Raw genomic sequence first — 14,605 nt, forward strand, 5'->3', positions numbered from 1 at the left:
CTTCTTTATGTCTGGACTCTGTTGTGTGAATGTGGCTTGAATATGCAAGAACTGAAATACAACCAGAATTGGGTGCTGAATTATCAGCTGCATAACTCACAATGAGGAAAACATTTAGAATCAGGTAGGAAGATATAGATTTTGGTTTTGTTGTTAGTTTATCTTGTCTTACGGGACCAAGGGACTTGTACAGAATAAGCACAGCAGACACCAACACTGCTTGTGGCTTTGGGGTGATCTGTGTATGCAAACACAATTGCAAAGACAGATTTTAATAACAGATGTTTTCAGTTTCCAGGTTTTGGTTGACAGGATTTATTTTATGATGTAAGCAGTATTTACCAAAAAAAAAAAAAAAAAAAAAAAGTTCTAGGACAAATGCATTTACGTGTTCTCTTGAAAAGAGAATAAAACTGCCCAGTTTTAATGATACTTTCAAAAGACTATAAAAATAATTTAGAACAACCTCTATAACCTATTCAAAAACATGGCACGTGTGATTATTACAGCTTGGTTATTTGTTTACTACTGCTCCATCCATATTAAATGCTGAGGGATTTTTGCCTATTTCTCCACCGTCACTCAAAGAAGAGATGTTGAAAGGATGAAGACTGAAGATCAGAACTGAGATATGACTAAAATAGAACCTTCAGCTTCTCTCAAGACTGACAGTTGTGATAAAGAGTGGTAAGCAGAGCTAATTCAAAAGAGGTCTCTGGGATGACCTCAATTTTATAATGTACTGGCTCTCAAGGTAATTAAAAAAGACAAAGGCTCCAGTGAATGTGATTGAATCTGGCACATCACAGATGTTTTCAGCATAGCTCTCTTTTTCACATGACTTTAAGTATCCTATAAAAGAACTTACAGTATTATAAAACTTTACTTTCATACAATGACACTATTTACATCACTGCTCTAAAAGTCTGGTTAGTTACCTAGAAACCCAGAATAATATTTTTTATTATTATTTTTTTTTTTACTACTCCTCGGAAGCAGAGAAGGACTGTTCACGTGCACTGTTCACAATATTCTCTTGTTCCGCAAGTAGCCGCAAGCAGAAGCTCTCCAGTGAGGAGGCCTTAAGCGACAGGCAGGTCAGACCCACCCCAACTTGCAAGTCATTAATATAGTGGCCGAGTGTGCCGTACTCTCTTCACCCTCACTCACTCCAGTTTCCTCCCAACTAGAGTGTCTCAGTCCCACTCACAGGCTGAGGCGGAGGGGAAGGAACCTGAGCAGGGAATGTGCACGTGGCCAATATATCAAGAAATACTGCTTTTCTAAAATACGTCCCTTGCCTCTTTGAGTATCTGTCCATCCTTATAGTGAGTCCTGTTTCGACTCCTCCTCACTAATTCCCTTAATATACCTGCAGACAGGTATGCACGTGAAAAAGAATTTAAAGACTGCTCTACCAAATTCAGTATTACCCCTTAGCTCAGTGAAAGCACAACCACAAAGTTACAAATAAAGCTCCAGGTGGTCGCCTCCAAGGTGTCTCTAACTGAGACAATCATTAATGAAGATTTCACGGTAGCTTGCACTCTGGTGGAATATGCTGTAATCACTGATGACAAATTAATTTTAGCAATTTTGCAGAATAGTCTGTCATTGTCAGGTATCTAGTTTATTAGTGTAGGTGCAGAAATCATTATACCTTTGGTCTTTGCACTGGTGACAAAAGCAGTCATGGAAAACTTGTAAATGGCTTCATCCCGTGCAAGCAGCAGAAACAAGTCCTTTGGATTTTTAATGTGTTAAGTGACGCCTCTGAAGAATTGAGGCTTTAGGAAGAACATAAGCCACATGTTTGACTAGCTTAGGTGAAAGTCAATTGCAACAGTGGGCAGAAACTTAGCATGTACTCTCAGGGAAATCTCTTCCGGCAAGAAGGCAACTAACAGCAGTGCATGGATTTCCTCTACTCCTGCTACTGAAGTATTACCGGTTTCAGAGGCAGGAAGTCCTTTGAAACATGTTGTAGGTGCTCAGAAGAGCAGCTGTGACTGCCAACACGAGTGTGGAAACAGCCTTATTTATGAGACCAGAGACTCTGTCCCCATGTTCACCAAATGTTCTTCCTAGTTATGAGGGAAGCATCTGTGGGAGCAGGACAGAATCCCTCTGCAAACCTAGAATTATAGAAGGGAGGATAATCTCGTCGATAGAGGTAAGTATATGTCCAGTGATCATATAGCCCATGTACATCCCCTGCAGGTGAAGGCTTTGTATAGTTGCATATAGCCATTTGTCCTTGACTGATTTGTTCCATGAGCTTTTGAAAATCTTTGAAATCAATCAATTGTGGGTGAAATGGTGGGTTACTCAGTTTCATCTATATATGTGAACAAAAGAGGACTCAAAAAAGGTCCAGCTGTTTGGGGATGGCTCCCTGGAACTGTTAAATTCAGGGAATGGAAGCGTGTTCAGAGTCAAGCGAGGCCCCTCGGCTGTTAGGACCAAACCTTCAAATCTGAGCTCAGACTCTGCAGCTGACTGAGTGCAGAAGCACAGGCCTGGGATGTTCTCTGTAGAAAAGTTGGTTTGAATCATGTCCTACTGCCAGTTCTTTAGATTGACTAAAGGCTAATCGCATTAAGCAAAGAACTGCTGAGAATCAAAGGAACAACAACAGGAGGAGGAACACTAGTAACCTACTCAGTGGAAACTTGGTGCACTGGACTGGCTGCTTCTAAGACCGTAAAAGAAAAGTGATCGGGCCATTGTCCTTGAGGTGAAACGTACCACGATGAGTCAATGAATAAACCTGCTTTTTGGAAAGCCTTGCAAACTAAAGAGGGTTACTGCCTTCAGGAGAGTAATTCTTGTTATTAGCGGGCAGGAGGATGAGTGTTTGAATTCAAACAGCAGATAGTTTTGAATTGTGTAAAACTTGCTATGGGAAGTTTAGGGGAAGGACCAAAGGTGCAGAAAGTGAGAGGTCAAGGGGGATCTCGGGGGAGAAACAAGCATGGGAAAATAAAGGAAAAGGGAGATAAAAAGGGCTGGTTGGGTGTCAGCAGATGGCTGATCAGCATGTTAGTCTGACTGAGCCCTCTCCTTGATTCTAGCCCTCTGCTGAAGTCTATCGTATATTCTTATTAAATCCTAACTATCTCCTGTGTGAGTTTGCTCCCTACGCTGGACCTGGGTGTGTTTTGGCATTAGTGGACTTTAGGGCTCACTGGCTGATGAGCAGGACAAGTGGTCTGAGTGCCAGCCACTGGAGGAGACTGTGACCTGAGGCTAGCTACCGGTAAAGCCCATATTTTGTGTGAGAGTATATCCCACTAACAGACTTCAATTCTAACCAGCCAGAGAGGGGGAACAGGACTGGGCCACCTCATGTAGGGATGTTCATGTTTAGGTAGGTGCCACTAAAGGCATGCCTCTCTGTGGTGATCACACATGCATTTTGCAGCAGCCTGGCTCTTGCAGACCAAGGTTTTTGCCACAATAAACCAGCTTTAGCAGGCCAGGAAGGAGAACTCCCCCTATGTCTGAAGCCTGCCAGGTCCAGAAAGCTTTTACAAGCTCCACAACTGCATTAATTCTCAATACGTGTAGTGCAAATGATGATGACTCAAAAGGGTGCATCCAGGCATGTATCAGATGCATCCTAGCTGGAGAGGTGAAGGGCTGATAGAGGTACATTCCAAAATGTGTGCCTTCTCAGGCCACGAACGACAATGTTCCTGTTTTTGTCTGAGTTTATACTTTTTACAGTATTTCACAATGCAGTTCTCAATAAAGGGTGTATTACACAGAGATAAATTGGCATCTTAGAATAGAATGCAAATTTATATCAATCAAATTAACACCAGGGCTCATAAAAATTATATTGCTATAAAAATGTCTCATTAGTCAAGGAGAAGAGATGCTTTAAAAATACTGATTCACAACTATAGACTTATTTTTGTGTAATGTAATTCATTCTATTCTGATTGACTGGGCTTTTGCATAATGAATGCAAATAAAAATCACTGTACTTCAATTAGTCAAATGGTATTTTTAGGCAATTAGCATGTAAGTCTTAGTTTCACAAACATGATTAAATAATGATTTAGAAAATCTTTTCAGCTTGACTATCTTCATATATCTCTTTCTAGATTTCCATCGTAATTCTTATCCATATGCCCATAAAAAAACACAATTTCAGCTTTAAACCTTTCTGTCTATCTTTTTATCCTATTTAGCGCTAACAAACCAATAGCAAAAGGAAATCATATTATGCATGGGGCATGAAAAGGATAAAAGTAAAAAGTAAACCTGCATAAAGAGTCAGAGAGAGCTAGGCAGCATAGAAAAGTAGAATTATTGCCTCTTGCAGAGTATACCGATATGCTGTCAAACGCACCCATATGCTGATAATGTATTTATATATAGGAATTTATAATCATACTCTCTCAAAAGCTCACCCACTGGAACAGTGACATCATTACTGCTATAGCGCTTTGTATATCTATGGAGTATGGAGTGATGTGGGTCTCTCTTGAACTTGAATATAAACCTTGGTTGAAAAATTGTCAAAATACAAAAAACTGATTGTACTAAAAAAACTTTCCATCTTTTTTTAATATTGTATTGATTTGCTCTTCTGCAAAGGATTATGAAGCATCAGCTCAATTCCTCCCTCATCTTGAGGGGAATGAAGCCTATATCTGTGATCTCTATTTACCAAACTTCAAAACAGTTTGGAGGAACTGAAGAGCTGGATGATAGTCATCCCTAGGTTAAATTTCAGGCAAGAAGTAGAGCAAACAAAGAGGAGATAATTCGCCTGGTTCTTAGTCTCCTTCCAGGTTTATTTGTAGTTTTTAAATCAGAAATGCAAACCCCAGGTCTTCCCCCACTCTTGGCTGAATGTGCTAACTGCAAGCACAGCTTCCTCTTGCTTTTTCTCACTTGGAGAGAACTACATGGAAGAAAAAGTGTTGTATCATCTCAGTCAAACAGGACCTTATGGTCAAAAAAGCACTCCTGGGTCTGGACTCTACCTAGGCACATGACAAGGCCTGTATCAGGCAACTGAAGTACAAAGAGATGTAGGAGTCTAGATATGTTCTTGTTGCTAATTAGTACTGGCTATTTTTAATAAGGTACCTCCTTAGCAATGTTTGTCTAGGGAGGATATTTTCCGGCTATATCCAAATCTTCCCATCTACTCTAAGAAGAGTCAAGACACCTGACTGGCTTTCTAAATAGCCTCATTAATGTCAAGTGCTCCATTTTTGGATGTACTGTTACTTAATTTTAGGGGTTTATTTAGTATACATTTGGAAGGACTTAGTTAGACACCTGAGTTTATTTTGGATGTTTAAGTTGCATATTCAGGTCCCAAGGCAATCCTCAAAATTTCTCTCAGTTACTGCATAATTCCTCAGACACCGACATTTCTAAAGGTGAAATCTGCTAGGTATCTAACTTTCATTTAGGTCCTCATGCCACCAAGACCAGACTATGGCCCCACAGAATTATTCCTATGAGGCCTCTACTACTACAAGAATTTTCCTCAATTGAAGCCTTTCAGGAGGCAGACCTGAGGGAGATATCTAAACACTCAACTTAGATGTTTGGGCAGACATTGTTATATTTGAAACCTATTTTTAAGTCTCTACTAGGTTCTAAAGTCTTAATGAATTTTGTGAAGAGAAATTAGGTATCTTATTTAGATATAAGAACTACAGGAAGGGAATTCAAAACCAAACAATATTATTTTAAATGTTAGGGTGCTTCAGTTTTGAGATGTGGACTTCTTTATTATGGTTCTTCCCTACTAGTTGGAAGTAAATTCAAGCACCTCTGTTTCTATTTCTGTATGAGTCATGAATACAATCCATTAGACTGAAAAGGAGTCTATATATTTCCTTTAAATTATGGAATGAAAAGACAGTTACTGACCATTACTGACCACAGTATAATAGTATTGCTCTGTCTCTATTACTTAGCTATAAAAAGATATGTTCCAACACACTTGTCACCTCATTCCTAATAAAGCAGTCTGTCTTGAAATTCAGCATTTGGATTAGAAAGCTGGTAGAACGTGTAATTCAGAAGGCCGTTTGTGCCATCGCTGTTTGCAGTACCGCTCTAAATCTGAATAGCCTCAATCCATATGATACAAGTTGAAAAGTTATGAACATTAACAGCTTTACGGTTAGCTCCTTGAAATATGTAGCTACATCTGAAGTTGATGAGTTTTCTTGAAGCTGTGTTCCCTATATTTAATGCTGCATCCTGTGGCACTTTATATCATATTCATCCAGCATATCACATCCATGTGGCACAAGGTACCCACTGAACCAAAAATAGCAGAAGATTTATAAATCAGATGGTGAAAGTGTAGAGATAAGACTTGAGGTGAGTAAATATTACCTGTCACTTGGTTCTCATTAGCTTTATATGGAAAGGAAGTATAATTTCAAACAGAAAATAGAAGCATGTATTACTTAGAATAGTACTCTAAAAGTTCATATTGAAGTGCCTCTCAATAGCTAACTTCCCATGCTCCACAGCATTGAATGAAATGGAATACTTATAAAACATTACAAAGTTGCAGTTCATTGGTAAACTCTTCTCAGCTCCTTCACAATAGAATGTATGAACTTTGCTTACACTGACATTTAAGATTACCCATGAAAATAACCTTTATCCAGTGTGAGCTTTGTCAATTGCTCTTCTCTATGTCTTAACTTAGCACCTGCGCTGTACACATACACATTTGCCTCTTGATCCTCCTAGAAAGCCCTCCAAAGAATCACTTTTTATCTCTGCGTTCTGGCTTGACACTGACTGTGGACGGTAAAGACAGCAAAAATAATAATAGAAGAAGACTTTCTGAAACTGCTATGGGCCAGATTCATGTGAAGCCGTTCTGCACATATTGCTTAGCTTCCTGCCCTGAAACTCAGCTTTTTTTCCTAGAATTGTTTTTTCCTAGAATTAGGCTAATCTGGTTTGTAGTGCAGGTGGTTAGTAGGTCTGGATTTGAGGCAGACATTAAATCAGTCAAAAGCATCAGTATTGATATGGCCATGTTGGCACTTTCTTGATATTAAAATAATTGATATTGGAACTTTTGGAAACCTGTTCATCCCACTATTTTCCATTTATTAATCACAGAAACTGAATGAGATTTTAACTTATTATACCTGAGCCCTACTAATGGGTAGCAGCACTCCAGATCAAACGTGCATATGGATGTAAAATGATTAAACAGATAAACTACCAGCTACTCACTCATAAAGGAGAACTTCATGAGCCCTTCCAATTAATTTGAATGCTTTCCTTCAAATGATATCATATTTCAAAAACAGATGAAAAATTTATACTAATATTAGCTTGATGTCATTTGAAATTGTGTAACTGTTTTTAAATAAAGTTTAAATAAGAACTAAATAAATGAATTCTATTTGATCAAAATGGTGACAATCACAGGAAATTTTGAATTTGCAACAAAAGGAATCAACTTCCATGAAAAACAGATAATATTTATTACAGTGAAGAATCCTATGTGCTGGGCAAAGTCTGTAACATCCAAGTTCTACCATAATGGAAGGAAGACATTTCTAAAAATGGAATTAATATGTGAAAACTGATGTTCTGAGTTCATTCTGTCTTCTGTTGCAAGTAGAAGCTATCTCACTGCAAGTAAATATTAAATATCAAGGAGAAAATTAAAAGAAGCAATATAATAAGGTCTCCTTCTTATTTACCAGCCTCAGTTTGAAAGTTCAGTCACTAAGATACAGTGTTCACGAAAGTTTTAATTAACTTCTGATACTCTCTGATAGTTAGCCTCATTGGAGAAGAAACACTATGAGGAGAAATTAGGATAGAAAGTAGCAGACTGCGAAGGTAAGAAAGTACAAAATTGTTCTTGTTGCTGAAGATATCTTCTTTAATTTAATTTTTCTTTGAACTGATGGATAAAATTAAATACAAGTTTGTCATGGACTGAATGAATATTGAGTTTATCACCTTATCATAAGGTGATACAACATATCATAAGGTAATTTGGGATACTCCAAATTGCATACAGCAATGCAGAAATGCCAATGCAGAAAGGCTAAAGAGCTCTGGAATACAAAAGGTGCTTTATAATGGTTTTCTCGTCTCAACCTGCTCATAAATTATACAGAACTTTGCACATTTCCAAATGCCTCTTACTAGCCTGTTTCCTCAGACTGATACTAGTTTCTAATCTTGACTAATTACAGGTCTATGACCTACTTCAGATAACCAACTCTTACTATAACATATCATAAAACATCACACTTAACTGTTCCAAAATTGTAGAATAGAAGTTTACAGAAAAACTTTACACAGTATATTACGTGACTTTAAATATTCATAATGTAATGCATCAGCAACAAGTCATCTCATAAAAAAATAAAAACTGCAGAGCAATATATAATTTCCCTTCAAAACATTAATTTATAAATGTCACATAGGGAAGAAAAATGGTTGTTAGCAGTTTTACAAATGCAAAATCCCCAGGTCTGAAAAATGTGAAGATGTATAGAAAACAACAGTTACTTATTTATTTTTAATGTAGAAGTTCTTACCTAAGTTGTTTAAAAGCCTCTGCCTTCACAAGTGGGGTTTCTACAGAGTGCTCAAAAAGTGCTCCTTCAGGCCCTGAAAAACAAGAAAAATACTTTATCGTAAATGTTCGGATATTGAAAAAGATAGCTACGCTGATTGGCCATGCTGATGCCAGAAATTAAAACATGAAAACATATACTGACAGTTAACAAGCAGCATCCCGGTAAGGCTCGCAGCAGCCCCGTCCCGCAGGTGGTCTCAGATCGAACCCGGTACGTGGAGATCGCTGAGAGCACTCGAAAAAGCAGCTAAACAGCAGTAACTGCAGTGGGGTCGGAGTCTGTCACCATCTGCTTATTGGTTTTGTGGATAAAGCGCACATCTAAAATTTGGGAGGCCCAGGTTTAGTATCTTTCTCAGTCTTATAGAATAATCCACGCGTCCAACCACTTTTCAGGTATGGATGCAGCAAGGCAAGACAATATAATTTAATATAATATTATAAACGATTGTTTTTTGCTGGCTGCTCTTTAAACAGACAATTACCCTTAAGAAAGAATTCTAGGTTGGTATATTGCAAATATATGGAGACACTTTTCTACAGTCATTTCTGTTTAAATTAGGTATCCACACTCTGGAAAGATTAGAACTATCCACCACATTTTGGAGCTTAGCATCTTGTATTGGCTCTGTTTTTGCTGCTTTTTTTGCTGTGTGTTTGGGCTCTTAGACAGAGGTAGTTATCTCTCAATACGTGCTATATAAAGAACCTAAACCACTAAGTCAGGGTTTTGGATTCCACCTTGAGAACCAAGCTGCAAAGTCCATTTTCAGCTTTTTGCCAGATACAGCCCTAAAATGTCATGCATCCATTCTGGAAATTCGGTAGCAGGTAAGAGGTTATGAGTGTGCAGACAGCTGCACGCTACTGAATACACTGACATATATATATGTATATATATACACATACTTGCTTAAATACTACTGTATCTGCATAATTTGTAGTAATTAACATTTTTAATGCAAATCTACATGCAAGCAAGTGGAAGAACAGTTTTTCCTGCTTTGTTTCTGGAAGACTTGATGATATTGAGATGAGCAAATGAAACCATTTGTAGAGTCAGACAGCTAGAAGGAAAGATAAGGTGAAATAGATGATTAATGAGTGGATGTGGAATACAGGGAAAAAGACAACAAAAATCAGTGGGGGCAACCACAGAGAACAAGCAAGAACCACACAATTAAGCATGGCTGGCCAGATACTAGGTTTTATCTTGCAAAATAATCTTTATGTTAATGAAGAAGAGTTAAAACCCTGTCTGATTTAATGAATAGTGTTATATTCATGCCAGTTAGCAGATTCCAAAAAAGATTCATCTATTTAAATAGATTATGGGGAAATCAACAACTAAATAAAATTAAAAAAAAAAGCTTAAAAGCTAGCTTCCTTGCTTTGTTTCTGGAAGATGTGATGATATTGGGATGAGGAAATGAAAGTGTTTGTGGAATCAGATAGCCAGAAGGAAAGATAAGGAGAAATGGATGATTAATGAGTGGATACGGAATAAAGGAAAAAGACAATGAAAATCAGGGGGAAAACCACAGAGAACATTCAAAGTAAAAGAGAAAAAAGTGAAATCAAGAGATGACATTAAAAATGAATACATTAGCGACTTTCCTCGGAAATGTACTGCTGAGCTAACTGATGTGAAGACCATCACTTCAGGTGGCCTGGAGGGATGCTCTCAAAATTCTCTAAGAAAACATTTAAAGATGGCACATCTTGAGAAAGACTCTAGCTAAACTTCTAGCTAATCCTATTCCTTAGAATGAAATTTGCTTAGCTTGGATGGAAGGGTAGTAAACAAGGTAAAAGGATCACCATACTAAACCACTTCACTGAAGCATAGATTACTAAGCTACCTATTAAGCTTCCTTTTACATCTTTTGCATCTTATTTAGCTGTTGATTTCCTCATCATATATTTAAACAGATGAATCTTTTTAGAGTCTACTAACTGGCACGAATATAACACTATTCATTAAATCAGACAAGATTTGAACTCTCCTTCATTAACATTAAGATTATTTTGCAAGATAAAACGTAGTATCTGGCCAGCCATGGTTAACCGTTCTCCTGCTTTGCTATTGTCCTGGCTAGTGTTACAAGGTGGTAACCTAAATGTACTCTTGGAGCACATTTTTCAGTTCAGTTTCATCTAAAAGGAATCTACTTTATGCACTTCCTGACTTCTTCACGACATAAACCAGTGGGAAGCAAGAACTGACAGAACTGTCAGTTCTACAGCAGAAGTAAAGTCCTGACTGCACTAAATGCTAAAGTAGATGCACATTTTGAATGGCTGACTGTAGAAAGCATTTCTAAATTTCTCTCGCCTCCCACCCCCAGTTTCCTTTTTCTTATTCATTCTTCCAAAACTGCAGGCTATAGTAGTGCCAATGATAAATGGACAAATGCATGCATGCATCTACATACCAGCATGATTTCTGTGGAGTGCTCTTCCACTTGAGTGTGGTTTGGAATCCATTTTATTTTCCTTTATATAATTTACATTTTTCAGAATTTAAGTACCAGCTTAGCTGTACTGTGCAGATGGATGAATTTCCATCATTTGATAAACTGCATAGCTTCTTATAATGCTAGTTTTGTGAAACCACAGTTTGAAATTTCATGCCCTGCGGAATGGCTGCATTTCCTTACACATGATGGTTACTGTGATAAAATTTGTACTAGTTTCTTGATATCTAAATATTAACATCCCATAATAAGGGTGTTTGTGTGGTTTCTGGATATAGACCAATTTCAACCTTGTTTTAAGGTCTGTAGGAAAGGCTGGACATTTGGAAGTGCTGGCGTTCTAAAGAGAAAGATGGATATCAATACTTCTAGATACGTGCGCTGTATGGTTTCCATAGCCCTGGTCAGACAGATATATGAACAGTCTGCTGTATAACTTTTTGTAAGATCTATCTCACTGAAAGTCTTGTGTTTTCACACATTTATGTAACTATTTTCGTGCTGCAAGGCTGTTCTGACCTCATAAACATGGAAGATCCGACTCCCCAGTGTATCCCCAGGTATTTTCCTGCAAAGCTGCTTTCCAGTTGGTCAGTCCACAGTGGATACTAGTGCATGAGGTTATTCCTCCCCAGATGAAGAACATGACATCTCCTTTTGCTGTTGTTCATCAGGTCCCTGTTTGCCCATTTCTACAGCCTATTGAGGTCTCTAAATGGCAGCACAACCCAGAGTGATCTGTCAGCCACTCCTCCTTGTTTTTTTATCATCGGCAAACTTGCTGCACCATCCCATTCTCCAGGTCATTAATGGAGATGTTAAACAGTATGGCTCCAGTATCAGTCCTGGAGGTACAACATTCGTGACTGGCATACAGCTGAACTATGGGCTACTGATCGCAGCCCTCTGAGCCTGGCAGTTCACCTAGTTTTCAGTCCAGTTCGCTGTCCACTTATATAGCTTGGACTTTGAGAGATAGTGTCGAAAGCCTTGTAAAGGCAAGATGAACAACATCTACTGCTTTCCATTATAAGCGCAGCTAGTCATTTTGTTGTAGAGGACTATCAAATTGGTCAGGCATGATTTCCCTTTTGTAAGTCCTTGATGACTATTCCCAATCACCTTATCCCTACTACATTTGGAAATGGCACCTGGGAGCATTTACTTTCAAGGGATCGAGGGGAGGCTGACTGGCCTGTAGTTCCTTGGCTTCTCCTCCTTGTCCTTCTTGAAGATAGGAATAGCATTTGCTTTCTTCCAATCTTCAGGAACCTCCCTCAGTCATCACAACCTTCGCAAGATCATCAAGAGTGGCTTCACAATGACATTGGTAATTGTGGGTGCAGCCCATCTGGTCCCATGAACCATGTCTATGTCCAGTTTAAATGCTCCATAAGCTGATCCTCCTCAGCTGAGGGTAAGTCTTCCTTGCTCCAGCCTTTACCATGGGTCTCAGGGGCCTGGGATTCCTGAAGGTCAGTCTTACAGGTAAGACAAAGGCAAAGGAGGCAGCAAGTACCTCATCCTTTTCCTTGCCCTTTGTCATTAAGTCCCTTGCCCCATGCCTTTTCCCTAGTCTTCCTTTTGCTGCTGATATACCTGAAGAAGGCCTTCTTGTTGCCCTTCATGTCCCTCATCTGATTCAACTCTAGGAGATCTTTGGCTTCCCTAACCCCATCCCTGTACACTCTGGCAGTGTCTCTGTATTCTTTTCAGGTGACTTTACCCTGCTTCCACTTCTTGTGAGGCATGAGTTTAGTCAGGATCTCCCTCATTATTTATGCAAAACCTCTTGCCACCTTTCCTTGACTTCCTATACATGGGGATGAACTGGTCTTGAGCTTGGAGAAAGAGATCCTTGAAAATCCACCAGACTTCCTGGACACTCTTCATCACAGTATGGTCTCCCACGGGATTTTTCTAAGCACATCCCTGAACAGGTGAAAGTATGCTCTCCTGAAATCCAGGACTGTGATTCTGATTTTTGTCTTGTTCCCTCCTCTCAGGATCCTGAACTTCACCATCTTACAGGCCCTGCAGCCAAGACTGCTTCCAACCTTCACATCCTCAGCCAGTTCTTTCTCATTTCTAAGCAATTTGTAAGCAGAGCACCTTTCTTAACTGGCTCCTTGATCATCTGTGTTATGAAGTTATCATCAATGTACTCCAAAAACCTCCTGGATTGCTTGTGCCCTGCTGTGTTTCCGTTCCTGGAGATATCAAAGTGGATAAAGTCATCCATGAATACAGAGCCTGTGAATGTGAGGCTTTTTCAAGTTGTCTGAATATTATATCTTCTACTCATCCTCATCTACTTCTTCCTCATTAGGTGCTCTGTAGCAGCCATCCACCTCAACCTAGCCCAAAAGCTTTCATCTGAGTCATCATCTGTTCTGAGACAAAGCACCATGCATTCCTGCTGCTCTTGCATATAAAGGATGATATACCTCCTCACCTTCACAGCCTGTCCTTCCTAAAAAGCTTCTATTCCAGTGAAGTATTCTGAGTAGCATATTTGTAAAACGTCTTGTCTGTTTGCATGTTATAGTGTGTCATTACTGTAAACAGAATTCTCAAATTAAAAGTACTGAGATAACCAGTGCATATGGAGTAGTAGAAGTAACATTAATGGATATTCACACTAATAACATATCTAGAAATGATGTTTTTCTATATATAATCAAATATTTTGAATAATCAGATTAATAAAAGGTAAGTGCAACCTGCTAGTTTAACCACATGGAAACAGTCTGTTATCTGCTTACAAAATAGTAAGTTACAATTTCAGAAGGAAAAGTCATCGTTCTCTAAAACTCAATTGGTGAGTTTTATCTCCATCTCACCAGCACAGATGGAGTCTGAAAGTCTTTATTCTGTGTTCTTATACTCTGCCTGATTTTCATCTAATTCCTCTGTCATCTTCAGAAACCCATACAACAGCTATAACTCACTGCCACCTGTTAGTAGTTTCAAAACTGATCAAAAATAGAATTAAAGGTTGTAAGTATGGATATTTATATCAGTAGCTTAAGGGGAAAATAGACGAGAAACTCAGATGCACTCTTTCATATATTCGGTATCCCAACTCCTAGCTGAACATCAAGAAACTGAAGTAGAAGAGTATGAAAAGCAAACACAAAATATTAAGGTTCTCTAATAGATGAATTAAATACCGCTTTCTGTATTTCTTGCATCTATTTTGTATGCAATATAGCATGAGGTGTTCCATTATTAAACACATTTATATCTTTGAATTGTAAATAAGATGTCAAGCCTGGTTGATAAAGGTAATAATATGGGTGTAATAAACTTCCATAGGCATTTAGTTTGATGACACATGACATTTTGATTAAGAGATTAGAGCAATATAGATCATCCTGGAATGCATTAAATGGATTAAAATTGGCTGATAGATCTCAAAACATAACTGTAAATAGGGAGCTGTGAGTGAGGGATGTGCTATTTGTGGGGCCGTATGTGATGTAACACTCTGTCAAGGACTTGGAAGAAATAAACT

General features: G+C 38.5%; 1 protein-coding gene across 4 annotated transcripts in view; it reads right to left on the bottom strand.

Moving 5' to 3' along the window:
- SGCG (sarcoglycan gamma) overlaps positions 1-14,605 on the bottom strand; it is a 139,049-nt gene that overhangs the window by 14,975 nt on the left and 109,469 nt on the right. For all 4 annotated transcript variants that reach the window (XM_062567203.1, XM_062567201.1, XM_062567202.1 and 1 more), the window contains one exon: positions 8,571-8,643. In XM_062567203.1, coding sequence (XP_062423187.1) covers positions 8,571-8,643 — 73 coding nt within the window. The remainder of the gene's footprint in view (positions 1-8,570; positions 8,644-14,605) is intronic.

This window comes from Rhea pennata, chromosome 1, assembly GCF_028389875.1.
Source record: "Rhea pennata isolate bPtePen1 chromosome 1, bPtePen1.pri, whole genome shotgun sequence".
Taxonomy (NCBI): domain Eukaryota; kingdom Metazoa; phylum Chordata; class Aves; order Rheiformes; family Rheidae; genus Rhea; species Rhea pennata.